This window comes from Cyclopterus lumpus, chromosome 5 (genome assembly GCF_009769545.1).
Source record: "Cyclopterus lumpus isolate fCycLum1 chromosome 5, fCycLum1.pri, whole genome shotgun sequence".
In the NCBI taxonomy this organism is placed as follows: domain Eukaryota; kingdom Metazoa; phylum Chordata; class Actinopteri; order Perciformes; family Cyclopteridae; genus Cyclopterus; species Cyclopterus lumpus.
Window position 1 is genome coordinate 20,666,258 of NC_046970.1, and position 13,284 is coordinate 20,679,541.

The 13,284-nt window shown below is 41.6% G+C and overlaps 2 protein-coding genes across 3 annotated transcripts; both read right to left on the reverse strand.

Moving 5' to 3' along the window:
• Positions 1-330: 330 nt before the first annotated feature.
• On the reverse strand, positions 331-2,837 carry manbal (mannosidase beta like). Of its 2 annotated transcripts, none has more exons than XM_034533835.1 (3): positions 2,688-2,837; positions 1,896-2,092; positions 331-790 (listed from the first exon to the last, which is right to left on the reverse strand). In XM_034533835.1, the coding sequence occupies exons 2-3, from the start codon at positions 2,055-2,057 to the stop codon at positions 680-682; spliced, it is 273 nt and encodes a 90-aa protein (XP_034389726.1). In that variant the 5' UTR covers positions 2,058-2,092; positions 2,688-2,837; the 3' UTR covers positions 331-679. The 2 variants fall into 2 exon arrangements, with proteins under 2 accessions (XP_034389726.1, XP_034389727.1); XM_034533836.1 differs by having other exon boundaries at positions 1,896-2,106.
• Positions 2,838-3,540: 703 nt separating this feature from the next.
• On the reverse strand, positions 3,541-12,776 carry LOC117731309 (nuclear factor of activated T-cells, cytoplasmic 2). Its single transcript, XM_034533577.1, has 10 exons — positions 12,339-12,776; positions 10,818-11,799; positions 10,495-10,666; positions 9,810-10,012; positions 9,100-9,272; positions 8,621-8,761; positions 7,282-7,337; positions 6,885-7,017; positions 5,426-6,064; positions 3,541-3,839 (listed from the first exon to the last, which is right to left on the reverse strand). Exons 1-10 carry the CDS (start codon positions 12,460-12,462, stop codon positions 3,793-3,795), a joined length of 2,670 nt encoding a protein of 889 aa, XP_034389468.1. The 5' UTR covers positions 12,463-12,776; the 3' UTR covers positions 3,541-3,792.
• Positions 12,777-13,284: the final 508 nt, after the last annotated feature.

Below are 13,284 nucleotides of genomic sequence, written 5' to 3' on the forward strand. Positions count from 1 at the left end.
AAATACGCCGCATAATCCAATCTCACGTATCATACAATACCAAACTAGATTAATTTGCCGGCGCATTGATATTATTATAATAATATATTATTGATATCATTTTGAATTTTCAATAAGGAGTCCTTAAATCGGATTATGAAATAAAACTATGCCCTACTTATTTGGCTTGATCTTCCCTTATTACGTAACTTGTTTTATTTTGGATGTCTGAATATCATGTAAATGTAGTAAAGAAATTGTATTTGTATTTTATTAAATATGCCTGGAGAAAAACAGTCATGATATATTCCGCCATAGAAAAGAAGTGACTATAAAAGACAGGACATGATCTCAATCTGACAAATGACTCGATGTATTTATTTGAAAGTTGAAATCCAAACACAATTAAATCAGGGATATTCAATTTATAAAATAAATGCACAACAAATATCCTGTCAAATACGTAGCTGCATTACAAAATGTGCCAACGATATATATGACAATTTGCTTTTTGTATTATTGTATTGAATGTGAAGGGCACACAGTTTGCGATCATTCTCAAGAGTCTCAAATGAAATGCACATCATTTATATGTTATACCTGTAGTGATAATTGTATTGGTAACTGCCAATGTTGACTATACACGCATTCACACAAACCTGTAACATGCACACAAACACACAAACACACACACACAGCACTATCGCTTCTTTTTGCTCTCTTTCTTTGGTTTCTGCCGGGTCTGGGGTGCGAGTCCTTTGGGCTTCTTCATCTGTTCAGTGGCCTTGCCATCAATAGACTCAGTCTCCTCCTGTAGAGCAAACACAGGAAGCATTAAACACTCTGTATTTTAAAAAAAAAATCGTCACACAGACAGTTTTTGCCACGGTATTATTTTCCAAGTAAATCTCAATACACTGTGTCTGTGTTTCATACAAAATACTGCGCATAGGGGGATAGTAATTAGTGATAACAAGTGATATACATTTTGGTTTTGCAGTTTTTCATCCCTCCATATAGCTCAGACTCGGCTTAGACTTATCTCAATGAAATGGACAATGGAATAAAAATTCTCTGAGGTTTTGAAGCACATGTGTGCACACAAATCAAACAAAAGAAATTCAGATGTCTCTCAGCAATCTCCCTCTGTCAGCGCCGTTTCTGTCTTTGTATGGCAATGCAGAAGTACAGTGGGCTGCTATAAAGGACCAAATGGTGACATACTGTGGAGAGTAATCAGTGCATCTGATGACAGTGTCTGAAAATAGAATAATTAGGCAGTGGATTTAATTGCTCTTGTCTATAAATAATCTCTCCTGACAGTTGTTAGTATGGAGATTGTGGAAGTAGCCCTCCGTGGTTCGCTCTTCATGGACATTCAAAAATAAGATATTCTGCACTAACCTAATGGATATCTCTGGCTTCTCTGTGTTTTCCGAAAATAGTGATTTTTACAGAACCAGTCAAGCAAGATGGAAAAAATAAATCAATAAACCATTTTTTTTCTCCTTCTAGTTAAACTATCAGCAGCCGGGCCACACTGCAAATGTTTCTGATTGCACTCTTTTGATATCAGAAGTAGCCGCCAGAGAGAGTATTGAGTGGAAACACTTCTCGAGTGCAAACAAGCCACTCATTTGAGCGAATGACTGACACGAAACTAGTTCCAGAAAAGTAAACCGCACACATCTCAAGGCCACGATTCAAACAGAAAACATGTGTCGCTGGTTTTATTACTGCTATTGTTTCCCCTGAACCCAACACCCTTATCGTAACCACGTGCCTCTATGGAAGCTTGCTTAATCAGAATGTCGCCTACGCACCTGGTCACAGCAGCCCGGGAAATACTGTTTCTAAAAAGGAGAGAAAGACAGACTTCGACCTGCTCCTCTCTCCTTCCCTGTGTGTCTACCCACCTGTTCATGTGACTTGGATGTGGGGAAGATGACAGCCAGGATACAGATGAGCTGGAAGATGGCACCCAGAAACAGCCCGTAGCGCAGCAGGCTTTCTAGAAAGGTGGGCTCAGGAACCTCTGGAGGGGACAGGTCCACTTCTGCAGACATGATCCTGCTCATTGGCTGATCGGCTGTTTGGTCTTCAATGCACTGATCTGTGAAAACACAACTTCGAGCAGGAAAATAATGAGTAAACAAATAAATAAATAAACCAAACAAAAAGATGGATTACTCTTTTCCCCTTGCTGCAGTGCATATGCTATTCATATTAATCATGTTAGAAACAGATTCATTTTAATCATCCATATAAAAATATGAGGAACGTCCAAAGTCATTTAACCTAATTGATAACCAATTTTCGTTATATCCAAGTTACACAGAGCATAACAAAAACATGTGTTCTAATATTTGATCTGTTATATTACAACAATACAGGTGAACGGGTGCAAGGGACTGCTTCAAATGTAAACCTTTAAAAGCGATTGAAAAAGAAATATCAGAGATCCTGAAAAGGGCCAGGAATAGACCTAGACCAGGGTTAGACCCGTATCAGGAATAGACCCAGCCAAAGGTTAGATCCGGACCAGGAATAGACCCAGACCAGGGATAGACCTGTATCAGGAATAAACCTAGACCAGGGCTAGATCCGGACCAGGGTTAGACCCAGACCAGGGATAAACCCAGACCAGATCATTTCGGTACACCGGTAGATTTGACACACAACGTCAGTACGTAGAAGAAGAAGCTCACCAGTCCCGGAAGTCCTTCACGCTTCACTTGTCGTTGGAGCAATCAGGGCAAAGAAAATATGAATAAATCAGTGAAACACAAAAATGCTAGTTAAGCTCACAAAGGGAGAAAACAACATCCGCTAACCGGAAGTGACGTAATCGTATGTGATCGACTTCCGACCCTGTGAATGGTTGTTTGGAAAATATCGCCCTCTAGCGTTTAATATATCTTTGTAATTATTTTTTAGGCTTACAAAAGAGAAACTGTATTAATTTCAGTCTCACTACTTTGAGAGGAAAGTGTTTAATAAATAAATAAATAGAATAATGTGTATTTTACAATTCGATTCAATGTCGCTTTATTGGCATGAAAGTGTAAAAATATAAAAAGTACACACTAAAATAAATATGAATATTAAAAGCTGAAGCATGTAACCTGGTTGCCGGTGTTGGCCTGTATTAAGTACTGTACTTTTCAATTCGAGATACTTTACTTTATTTCCAACTTCACTATATCTCAGATATAATTTTTTATACCAGAAGTATTCAGACATACAAACTGTGCTAACACTTTGTTGCATCAGCAAAAAAACACCGAGAGTGGATTCTTCAGTGCCATTACTTTCTCAGTGAGTTTTAATTTTAATATCTATTTTTGTGTGTGATAGTATTTTTTTTACTGCTTTCCTTGTATCATTGATCTAATCATAATAAGACTCCTTGCACAGAAGATATATCATAGTATGACTTAATTTCAGGAAAAGTCATTTCAAAGACAAAGTATTAGATGTTAATTGAGAATATTTGAGTTTCTCATCAGTCTATTCCTGCTGTTAATGCAAACACACTGATTCGTATAAACATAATATATTTATTATAAAATATTTTACACATGTTTACGAAGAGCAATTGTACAAATGAATGAACAAAGATAAGTCAAAGAGATTAAAATAAACACACAATAGATACACAATATAAGGTATAACACATGTTGTCTTCTATCATTGCTGAGGCTAAAAAGTCTAAAGTCAACATATAGGCCTTACAAGTACAAGCTTGCTCCAAGACATTCAGGATTTTATATTTTACATATGCTTGATCTGATGGACATCAGGCCTCCAGGGTCACTCTCCATTGTGGCCTTTCATGTCTCTTCTTATGATGTCATTCACTGTAAAACATTACAAAACGGTAAGCAATCTTAGTATTCACAACTACGCTGTAAAAAACAAAAACACCATGTTTATTTTACGTAACATTTAATGTAGTTCATCTTGTATTCTTTATGTTACATATTGCAGTAAAAACCAAACCTACTCTCCCAAAAAATCTGATTCTGATATTTATTTGTATTTATATTTGAAGCCCATTTGTGTCGATTATTTCAATTATAATGCCGTCTACAACAGTGTTTTAGTTTTAATACTAACAGCAGGTGTCGCCAAAGTCAAGTATTTGGGGGACATTTTATATTTTATTAGAGAGTGATGGTGACAGGAAACGAGCGAGGTGGGCAATCAAAGGTCCTCACTTGGACTTGTGGTTTCTGGTTAAAGCCGCCAGAAGGGTCCTAAGAAAAGGTCTGATTTCATACATCCAGTTTATTAATGCAATGCATCTCCAAAGTATGTTCCACTATGTTGATATTTTGTTGAACAGAGATTTTTCTGAAACACTTTTTTTCGATGGATCAATGATGTCTTTAATAACAAAAACTTAAGCAAAATTGTTGCATATGAATCCTTTGAAAGAAAGAATTCAACTATTATCAATATTAGATATCATCTCAAGAAACAACAGATAATAATAACACAAACGCAATAGCGTGTTTTGTTTAATTTGCTAGAGATGTTACCCAAGTCTGTATCAGAGACCAGAACAAAGGACAATGCTGTTGTTTTTCCAAACCACAGGTGTGTGTCTGCATGCATTTGTGTACAGAGCAAACTTCCTGTTTCTGTCTACTATCACACGAGTGTAAACAGAAACTTTGCCGCGCAGAAAACAAGGTGGAGGTACATCACTTGTTCTCTCACTCCATGATGATGTTGCTTCTTTCTCCTCCATCATGCTCAAATACATCAAGTCATAAGTAAGTTGTATTAGATTTATCTTAAATGACACTGCGGTATGCGGAAGTGTGGTGAGTGTTTCGGTTGTGTGAGTGACAGTGAAAGAGGCAGAACAGTGGATAGAAAGGCCCAGCACTAACCACAATGCAGGATTTGCAAGCGTACAGTTGCAATGTGCTGGTATGCATTTGCAAACTGGACCACAATTACCCATCCCTCAGACAAGTGTGCATGTTTTTTTTGTATAGTATTTTAAATTCTTTGGGTGAAGCAATTAATGCAGAAGGTTCTACAACTCAGCTTAACGCTTGAGCGATCTGTCATCTTGTCAAGGAAACCCCAAAAAGCGGCTTTAGAGATAGACAGAGATCTATTTTGCATCACTCAGACCGTGTTACTGACTGATGTAAATGTATTGCTAGTTGTAGACACACAATATTACACTATGACATGCAGAACACGCAGACTCACTGATACAACCTGTGGTCTGAACATTTTAGCTGTTCAAAAAGACACTCAAAAAGCTTCCCCTCATAGCGGAGCGCGAGATGTGATAATCGTTCAACACACACTTTTGATCAGTCTTCCCTCAAAGACAGACCAAAGTCATCATGTATCTGAGTTCAAACCCTGCGAAGATGTCAGAATGGGGGGGATTAAGAAAACATGTACAATAATGACTCACCATCCTCCAGGTAAGCATAGCGGAGATTCTCTTGTTTGACCGTGACCCCCTCTGGAGCTCGCTCCTCGTGGTTTCCTCTACCAGAGTCGATCTGGGTCAGAGGCTCCACTCGGCTTCCAGCCTTTCCTTGAGCTTGAGCTTGGATGTATCCTGAAGGTGGAGACTTTCCTAGGGGCAGCGCTGCCTGCATATAACTCTGATGTCTTGACACCACACATGCCTTGAATGAATCACCAACTTGAGGACCTTCGCCCAGTTTGGCCATCGGGGTTCTGACACTGACACACAGGCTGGGAGCGGAGGTAGGGTGGGAAGCCATCGGGGAACCATGCAGGGCGGTACCACAGTTGCTGTAACGTTGATTTGCAGTGTGGTAAAGCGCGGGGTTGTTGGTCAGAGTGTTGGCTCTGTGCTGATAATAAACTGGCTGGTCGTCCAGCGGATCAGGGATTAAGACATGGGCTCTGGGGTCCACAGTGGTTAGATGATACGTTGTTGGAGAAACATTCAAAGATTGAAGGTTTCTTTCCTGATCCAGGTGATGGTAAAGCGACTTCATTGACAGGCCAGACAGGGACTGATTGTCTGAGTAGATGTATGAATTCAACTGGTAGTCGTCCAGTGGTTCTGCTTTTATGGCTAGAATTAAAAGATTACAAAAGGTGAGAGAACTCCTTGTAGGTCTACATTAGCTCACTGACAAGAGTAAAAGGACGGAAAAAGGAATAAGAGTCTAAAGCCACACTAGCAGCACAGTGGTACTTTAAGCTAAATGCTAACATAAGCATGCAAACATCCTCACAATGGCATTGCTAACATGTTGACGTTTTCTTAACTTGTGTTAATTACCAGGTTCACCATCCTAGTTTAACCTAGAGGTTCTCAACTTTTTGTAACATAAGGCCCACTTCTGATTGTAAAACAAATACATAAAAAATACATCACAAAGAGAAGGGAAAAAATGCATGTGTTATTCCCCTGTCGACAGTAATGATACATTTTAAAAAACATATTCTGGTTACTCTCGTCCATCACTGGCTGCCATTATTAATCCAAAGGTAATGCAGTCAGGGTCATATTTCCTCACTACATACTTTGGAGCTTTTAACTGACTCACTTTTTTGTTTAAATAATTTGATGTCACTTAATCCCAGACAACGTTAGCTAGCTAACAGTGAAAACACGATTCTCTCTACCTGATGATGTGTCATAATTGAGATATTCAAACGTCACTTAATTTCGCATTTTAATTTGACGTTTTTTAAATTTCTGTACATTTTGTATCACATTTAGATATAAACATGGACATATACCAAAGTACTGGGCCAATTGAAATTTTGACGGTGATGGTGGCGCTTGATGAAAAGTAAGGGGATCACCAACACAGGAAGATTTCTTACTAATATCTGGACACGATTTCATGACAATCCATCAAATAGATGTTGAAATATATATATACCTATATTAGGAGTGTAGATGAAGTGCTGAGGCTGACTGTGTTTCTTCTTCCCGTTGACGACGTAGAAGTTGACTTTGGATGGGTTGGAAATGGTCCTGTTTCGATACGGAGGAACCTCAACAAAGAGCATGTTCTAGACGGGGATTTCGACACAACAGAAAAAAAGATCCCGCTTCAGACAAACAGTCATGTTGAAACAGAGAGGCGCAGGCTGCCCCAGATCTCACACTTGCATGTTTCAAATCAAACTCATCAGAACGCATCAGAACGCATCAGAAATCAAACTCTTTGCATGTGATAAACGTGGCAGCATGTTGTGTGTGTGTGTGTGTGTGTGTGGGTGGGTGTGGGTGGTGACAGCCCATGTGTAATGACCGGTACGTGTAAGTTAACTCACAGCTTGTGTTTTGTCTCTGTCGACGGTGGCTTCCACCTCCCAGATTTGCTCACCACCTGTAAACGGAGGGAATAAAGTACTAAACTGTGCTTTAAACACTGCCAAACACTGCTTTAAAGCCAGTTTAAAGCAGTAGTTTGGCATTTTTAGCAACACGCTGTCTTGACGAGACAACGATGAGAAGGTTAAAACCACAAGAAACAGCTGCAGGTAGCAGCCAGTTAGCTTAGCTTCGCATGCACAGGGAAAATGGTGTTAAAACAACGATTTTACTTGGGGTTCTGGGTTTTAGAGGTGCTGGTATGCAGATTGTGTGACCTTATCTGTGTCCTTCTGTTGCCAGTCTTTGTGCTAAGCTAAGCTAACAGGCTGCTGGCTATAGCCTTATATTTGCATGAAAGATCTACGTGTAGAACAGATGTAGAACTCCCGGATGAAAGCAAATAAGCAACTTGCCCATGATGTTAAACTATTACTGTTACATTAGAAGATTATTTGATTAAAATGAGCTATTTGAGCTCTTTCTGACAGTTTTTTTGTTTCATTCCCACCATAGTTTTTATACGTTCCTATTCTCTACCCACGCTTTGAAAAAAAACACAAAGTCTCTGCTCCGGGTCTGAATCTTTATCAGTCTGTCTAACCACATCCTGTTGCATAAAACCCCACGCACAGCAACAGAGAGGCTTTATACGCAGTCAACTGTACCCATCCTGCTCTCAAACCATGTAAAGTAATGTAAAATATTGTGTGGGCAGTAAGAGCAATAATGAGGTGAGACATTTCCATGTAGAAATCAATAAAAGGTGTTATCAAACAGTAAAATGTCAAAGTACCGGCTCATTTGATCAGAGTTAAGTGTGGGCTGAAGGAAGATGTGCGTCACTAAAAGTTGATGTTGCCCGGGCAAAATGCAAATACTCTGAAAAAAACAAATACTATCTCAGTAGGAGGACAGGCTGAAGCAGCGTTTTGGGAGGACCCAGATGGATGTTGCACAAAATATTAGTTTATTTTAATCATAGAAATCTGGTTTGAATCAAAATACACACACACACGCACACAACAATCACAGATCAACATAACACACACCTCAATGTGCGAGTGGTTACGATAACTAGATGAGCAGCATAATGTATTCAAGGAATAGCTCAAGTTTGGGAACTTATTTGCTTTTAATGAGGAGATTCTCATCTAAAGTGGAACCATTCTTTTAAGTGCATTTTTATTCTATGTTGTGGCTCATCTTTAGTACCTCTTTAATAAATGTAATTTGAGGTAGACTTAAAATCGCCTAACTTCACATCACCAGACAATGAAAGTACGTATTTCTTCTCACCTTGTGTCTTCTCTGAGAATATCACTCTGGAGTGAGTTGTGAAATTCTGTCCTGTGAGGACCATTTGTTGACCCCCCAGCACTGAGCATCGGTCCAGGTCCTGCCTCTCGACTGCAGGGAGCTCCTGAGCTGAGCGCTGGGCTGAGGAGGAGACACATGTGTAAGAAAGACTACACCGAGGTCAGAAAACATCTGGTGGAAACATTTTCTACTCCGACCCACCAACGCAAGTTAAGTTAGTGCACTTGTCAGCAACACAGCAACAGCATCCAACATCAATCGCCATTTGCATTTGTAATAAGAAGATGTATATTTTAGGAGTTTGAAAGGGCATTAAGTTAAAACCTACATATATAAACAGTAGTGTAACCAATAAAAGATTTTTTTTAAACTGCAAGTTCAACAACACTAGATTTTACAACTCTAACGATAGAAAGCAACATTCTGTTCATGTTCATCAGGAATGAAACCCTCCTTACAGCATTCGATAGGATGAGAGGCAGCTTGAAGAGACACCAGTTGGCCTCCAGGTTGAGGAATGTGGACGCGAAACACCAAACGCACGCGTGTGTTCTTTCGTCCAATGTCCGTCTCACCGTTCCTCAGTTCAATGTCGGCATTTCTCAACTTCAGGATTCCTAGACAGTCAAACCTACGAAGTGTGAGAAAAGACAGATAAGATACAGAAAAGTGTGCTGAAATTAGGCCAAAGTGTTTGTTGGCAAGTGCAAAGATTGATTTAATCTTTGTCAGTTAATAACCTAGTTTGTAGTGGTAGCGGTCTGTGATATTTCGATAAAGAATAACTTTTTCAGTTATTCATCGTAAGTCAAATTCATCAAAGCAGGGTTTTGTTTGTTTGTTTGTTGCTGTTGTGAACAGCCAGTGTGTCTCTGGCACACAGGAAGTGATGCATTTTGAGTTGCCGCCACTCGTCGGTGGAAAAAAATGACAAAAATCTTGCAGCTTGCAAGAGCGGCAATAGCCATCATGAGTGAGTTTGAAAAGAGACGCACAATGAGGACAAAAGCTCCAACTTTATGAACAGAAAATCCATAGAAAACCAATGGTATCGTCGTGGAGACTCAGTTAAATGTATCTCTGCGTCTGTAAATATGGGAGAGAGAACGCCACAGAAGGGACTGCAGATTGTTGAACACGTATCCCACCGCGTCGCTCTGCCACTCACATCACTCTCATGTGGTTCTTCGGCTCCAGAGGGATCTCCAACACTTTGGTCCCGTTGATCATCCTCTCCATGCTGGGTGTGGTGACGGTCTTCCCAGTGATGCGGTGGACTTGGTAGAAGGCGTGAGGTTTCAGGATTCTCTCGTCGGCCGTCCCGATGAACACCTGCAGCCCCAGTGGAGCTGTGCCTTGGTACCCGCGGAGCTAAGGGCAACAAAGGCGATTAATTGCACGCTTCACGGTGAATAAAGTGTACTCTAATACCATTAACATCCATGGCTGCAGAGAACATATTTACACTGCACAGGTCACGGCGTAACGGGCATAGCAAGAACACTGATTTGCATAGTCTCTTCGTGCCTCAGTGCCAGGAAAACCAACAGTAACAGTAAATAAAACGGACCCATGAACCGATACTTGCATGATATATATCAACACGTGATTTGTAACTACGGTTATCTTTTAGCACTTTGAAGCTGTGAATGTCCGAGTAATTTGCCCTTTCAAATTATATGTAAAGCTGTTGGCTTTACATATAATCACCTTTACCCAGGAAATACCAGCCGATATTTAAAATCTCTCCCGCTTTATCTTTTACAGAACTGGCAGCGACACAGAAGGGAAGTGAGCGCGATCTTTTTTGTGTTGCTTGCATTTCCTTCTCTGGACAACCAATAGAAATGCACCTGAACTTCCGGATGCCCTCCGTTAGGTGTCTTCACAGCTCCGCGGCTGCCCTCCGTCTCATAGTGAGCCCTGTGGTGAGATCTGGGCTCCTGCTGGATGAGAAGCTCGTACTGAGCAGACTGACCGGGCAGCGGCCACTCTAAAGACGGAAGTGGAGCCGCACACAGTCCTCTGGGCAAAAAGCAGAGAGAGAAGGACTATAAGGTGGGAACCAGAGACAAAACATTACATTCCAAAATAGTTCATATTACATTTAGTTGTCAATGAATGGTGCAGAAAGACAGACAGAAAGTCTCAGTATAAGAAAGGACAAACAACACACCCGAGTGCTCTGTGGTGGACTGGATGAGGAGAAGGCCACACAGCTGGGAGCATGTAGAAGGTTTCAGACTTGACCTCGGCTCCTGCCCTGCTCATCCTCTCCTGCTCAATGGCCCGCTCATACCCTTCTCCATACACACAGTCCTGTCTCTGGGGCGGCCCGTGTGCATCTCGCACCATCACGTAAGGTGTCGCTCTTGGTAGACTGGAGCTGAGGCTGTTCAGCATCTCCTCTAGGCCCGGGCAGGAGGTCTGAGTTTGGGGCTGGATCTCCGCTTGGGCCTGGTATTGTTGGATGTAGTAGGACCTCTGGTGCTCATGGAGCGAGGGGATGGGGCTGGGGCTCCGGGAGCGCTGCTTGACTGGAGTGGCCCCCTGACAGGAGTGGGCCAGGTCATAGGAGCGCTTCCCATGCGGCGAGACAGAGCGGGAGCGTTGGTGGAGAAGTGATGAGGCGGTGCGTTGGTGCTGGGGCACGAGAAAGGTCTCGTCCGTGACGCTGTTGCGAGGTGAGGCTCCTGGGGAGGAGTGGGTAGAAGACGTGTGGATGCCCTGGAGGCCCGGGCAGAGGTCTAAGCTGGACAACCCCATGCCTCCATTAGATGGGGAGATGCTGGGTGAAGCCAAAGGAGAGTATGCCTCTACAGGCCAGCCCGTGGAGGAGTTACTGCTGGCAGGGCTCACACACTCCCTGTAGGCCCCGAGAGCTTTGGTGCCAGGGCTCAGCTTGAGGGTTTGAGAGGTGAGAGAGTCCCCAGATGGAGTGATCTCAATCCTGGGGCTGGGAGCAGGGATGGTCCCGGGTCTCGAAGCCAGCCCCAGGGTGTCAAACACAGCCCCGGACAGGTTTGCTGTGGTTGGGCTGTGAGAGGAGGCGTCCTGACTGGAGGCTGGCTGATTGGAGCTGGAGATGTACGCGGTGAGATGGTCCACCACCAGCAGAGGAGGCTGGTTGTCGCTCTGAAGGAGAGCACCTGAGTCATCTGTCCATAACAAAAGTAGAATTCATTTGTGCAGACATGTTCAGAGACTACTTGTAAACCACCCTGAGATAACATATGTTTTAAAACAAGTAATAATAAGTTGTGTGTGATATGTTGTGTTTTTTTGCACAAAAACATTCAATTAACTAATTAGAACATCTTTAAATGACATCCACGCCTTCATACATCATTCAAACGTTTTTGAGATAATTGAAACCACATTCATTCGTAATAAAGACAGTTAATGCCTCTGGTTCTGTGTTTCTATATAGTTTCCTGAAAAAGAAACAAGAGTCTATTGGATTCTTAATGACAGTGGAAGAGGAGGATTACAAAGCAACATCTAATAACTGACATGCAGCTGCACTCACTGATGGAGATCCCAAAGCTACTTTACTTTACTTCACAGCTAAAGAAAAATAAAACACTCTAGACAAAGCCAGCATCTTTAAAATGACAAAGAAAAGAACATTGTGCAATTGGAAAAGCCGATATTATGTGAAGTCTCTGTAATAGCAGAATAACTGCTGCATACACACCTTTATCACAGCCCACAGGAAAGTCCTCCCCAGGTGGATACAGAAACAGGTCGGAGAAGTCCAACTCCTCCTGGCTGATGTCTTGCCGCAGGTCCTCGGTGAAGCCCACACCTGCAGAACTCATCTCCAGGTCTTATTATTTAAATATGTGTATCTTTTATAATAACATTCAAACTCGCCAATTTACGGCAGCCGTGTGCATGAGCAAAATAATGAAAGAACCGACAATTATCCAGTTTTTTTTCGTCCTCTTGTGAGATTTAGGTGTAGAACATGTGGCAGCTGCTCTAATACGACATACAACAACGCGACATGGAAGAAGAAGAAGAGCGGCGACAGATGCTTCCTGTCACTGATGATGATGACACGCAGCAGGAGGTGCGGACCTGCGTGCGCGCGCGTGTGCACCTCAAACCGGCCTCATTTCCTCCCGTTTGAGTCAGGAGAGTCACAGTATGCAAAGTGAAGGTGAAAGTACACACAGTACACTATTAGAATATCAAAAGGGTCACGTGTTCATCATTTATAATTATAGTTGTGTAACTATCGCCTTCCAATGGGCTTCAGTTTTGGGATTAAAAGTATTTATACTTCTTCGATACTACTCACACCGGTCCGGACTCAAGATAGACAGATTTAAAAACGGGTTTATTCTGAAAGAATTAAAAGAAAATACGAGCTGCATCAATGGCGCTGCTGCAGCTTGTCAATGTAGATAAGAACAATAACAACAAGCTATTGCCTTAATATCACAAATCCCACAAATAATTATATTCTAATGTATCAAAAGGTATTACAACTCATTCTTTGATCTACACGTGACTATAGTGCGTACGGATAAAAAAACACATTTACACATAGAGTAAGATTTACTAAGCAATTACATCCTCTGTGCCACATTTACCACAAATTCACAGAAAACATAACAAGTCAGTGAACGCAGCTT

Bases quoted from the DNA above. Each gene is read 5' to 3' on its own strand.
- manbal (XM_034533835.1), bottom strand. From the start codon at position 2,057: ATGAGCAGGATCATGTCTGCAGAAGTGGACCTGTCCCCTCCAGAGGTT. The intron at 791-1,895 runs GTGGGTAGACAC...TTTGCTCTACAG, and splicing joins CATCCAAGTCACATGAACAG to GAGGAGACTGAGTCTATTGA.
- LOC117731309 (XM_034533577.1), bottom strand. From the start codon at position 12,462: ATGAGTTCTGCAGGTGTGGGCTTCACCGAGGACCTGCGGCAAGACATC. The intron at 8,762-9,099 runs GTAAGGAGGGTT...TCTCCTCCTCAG, and splicing joins CTCTCATCCTATCGAATGCT to CCCAGCGCTCAGCTCAGGAG. The intron at 6,065-6,884 runs GTATATATATAT...TTTTAATTCTAG, and splicing joins CATCTACACTCCTAATATAG to CCATAAAAGCAGAACCACTG.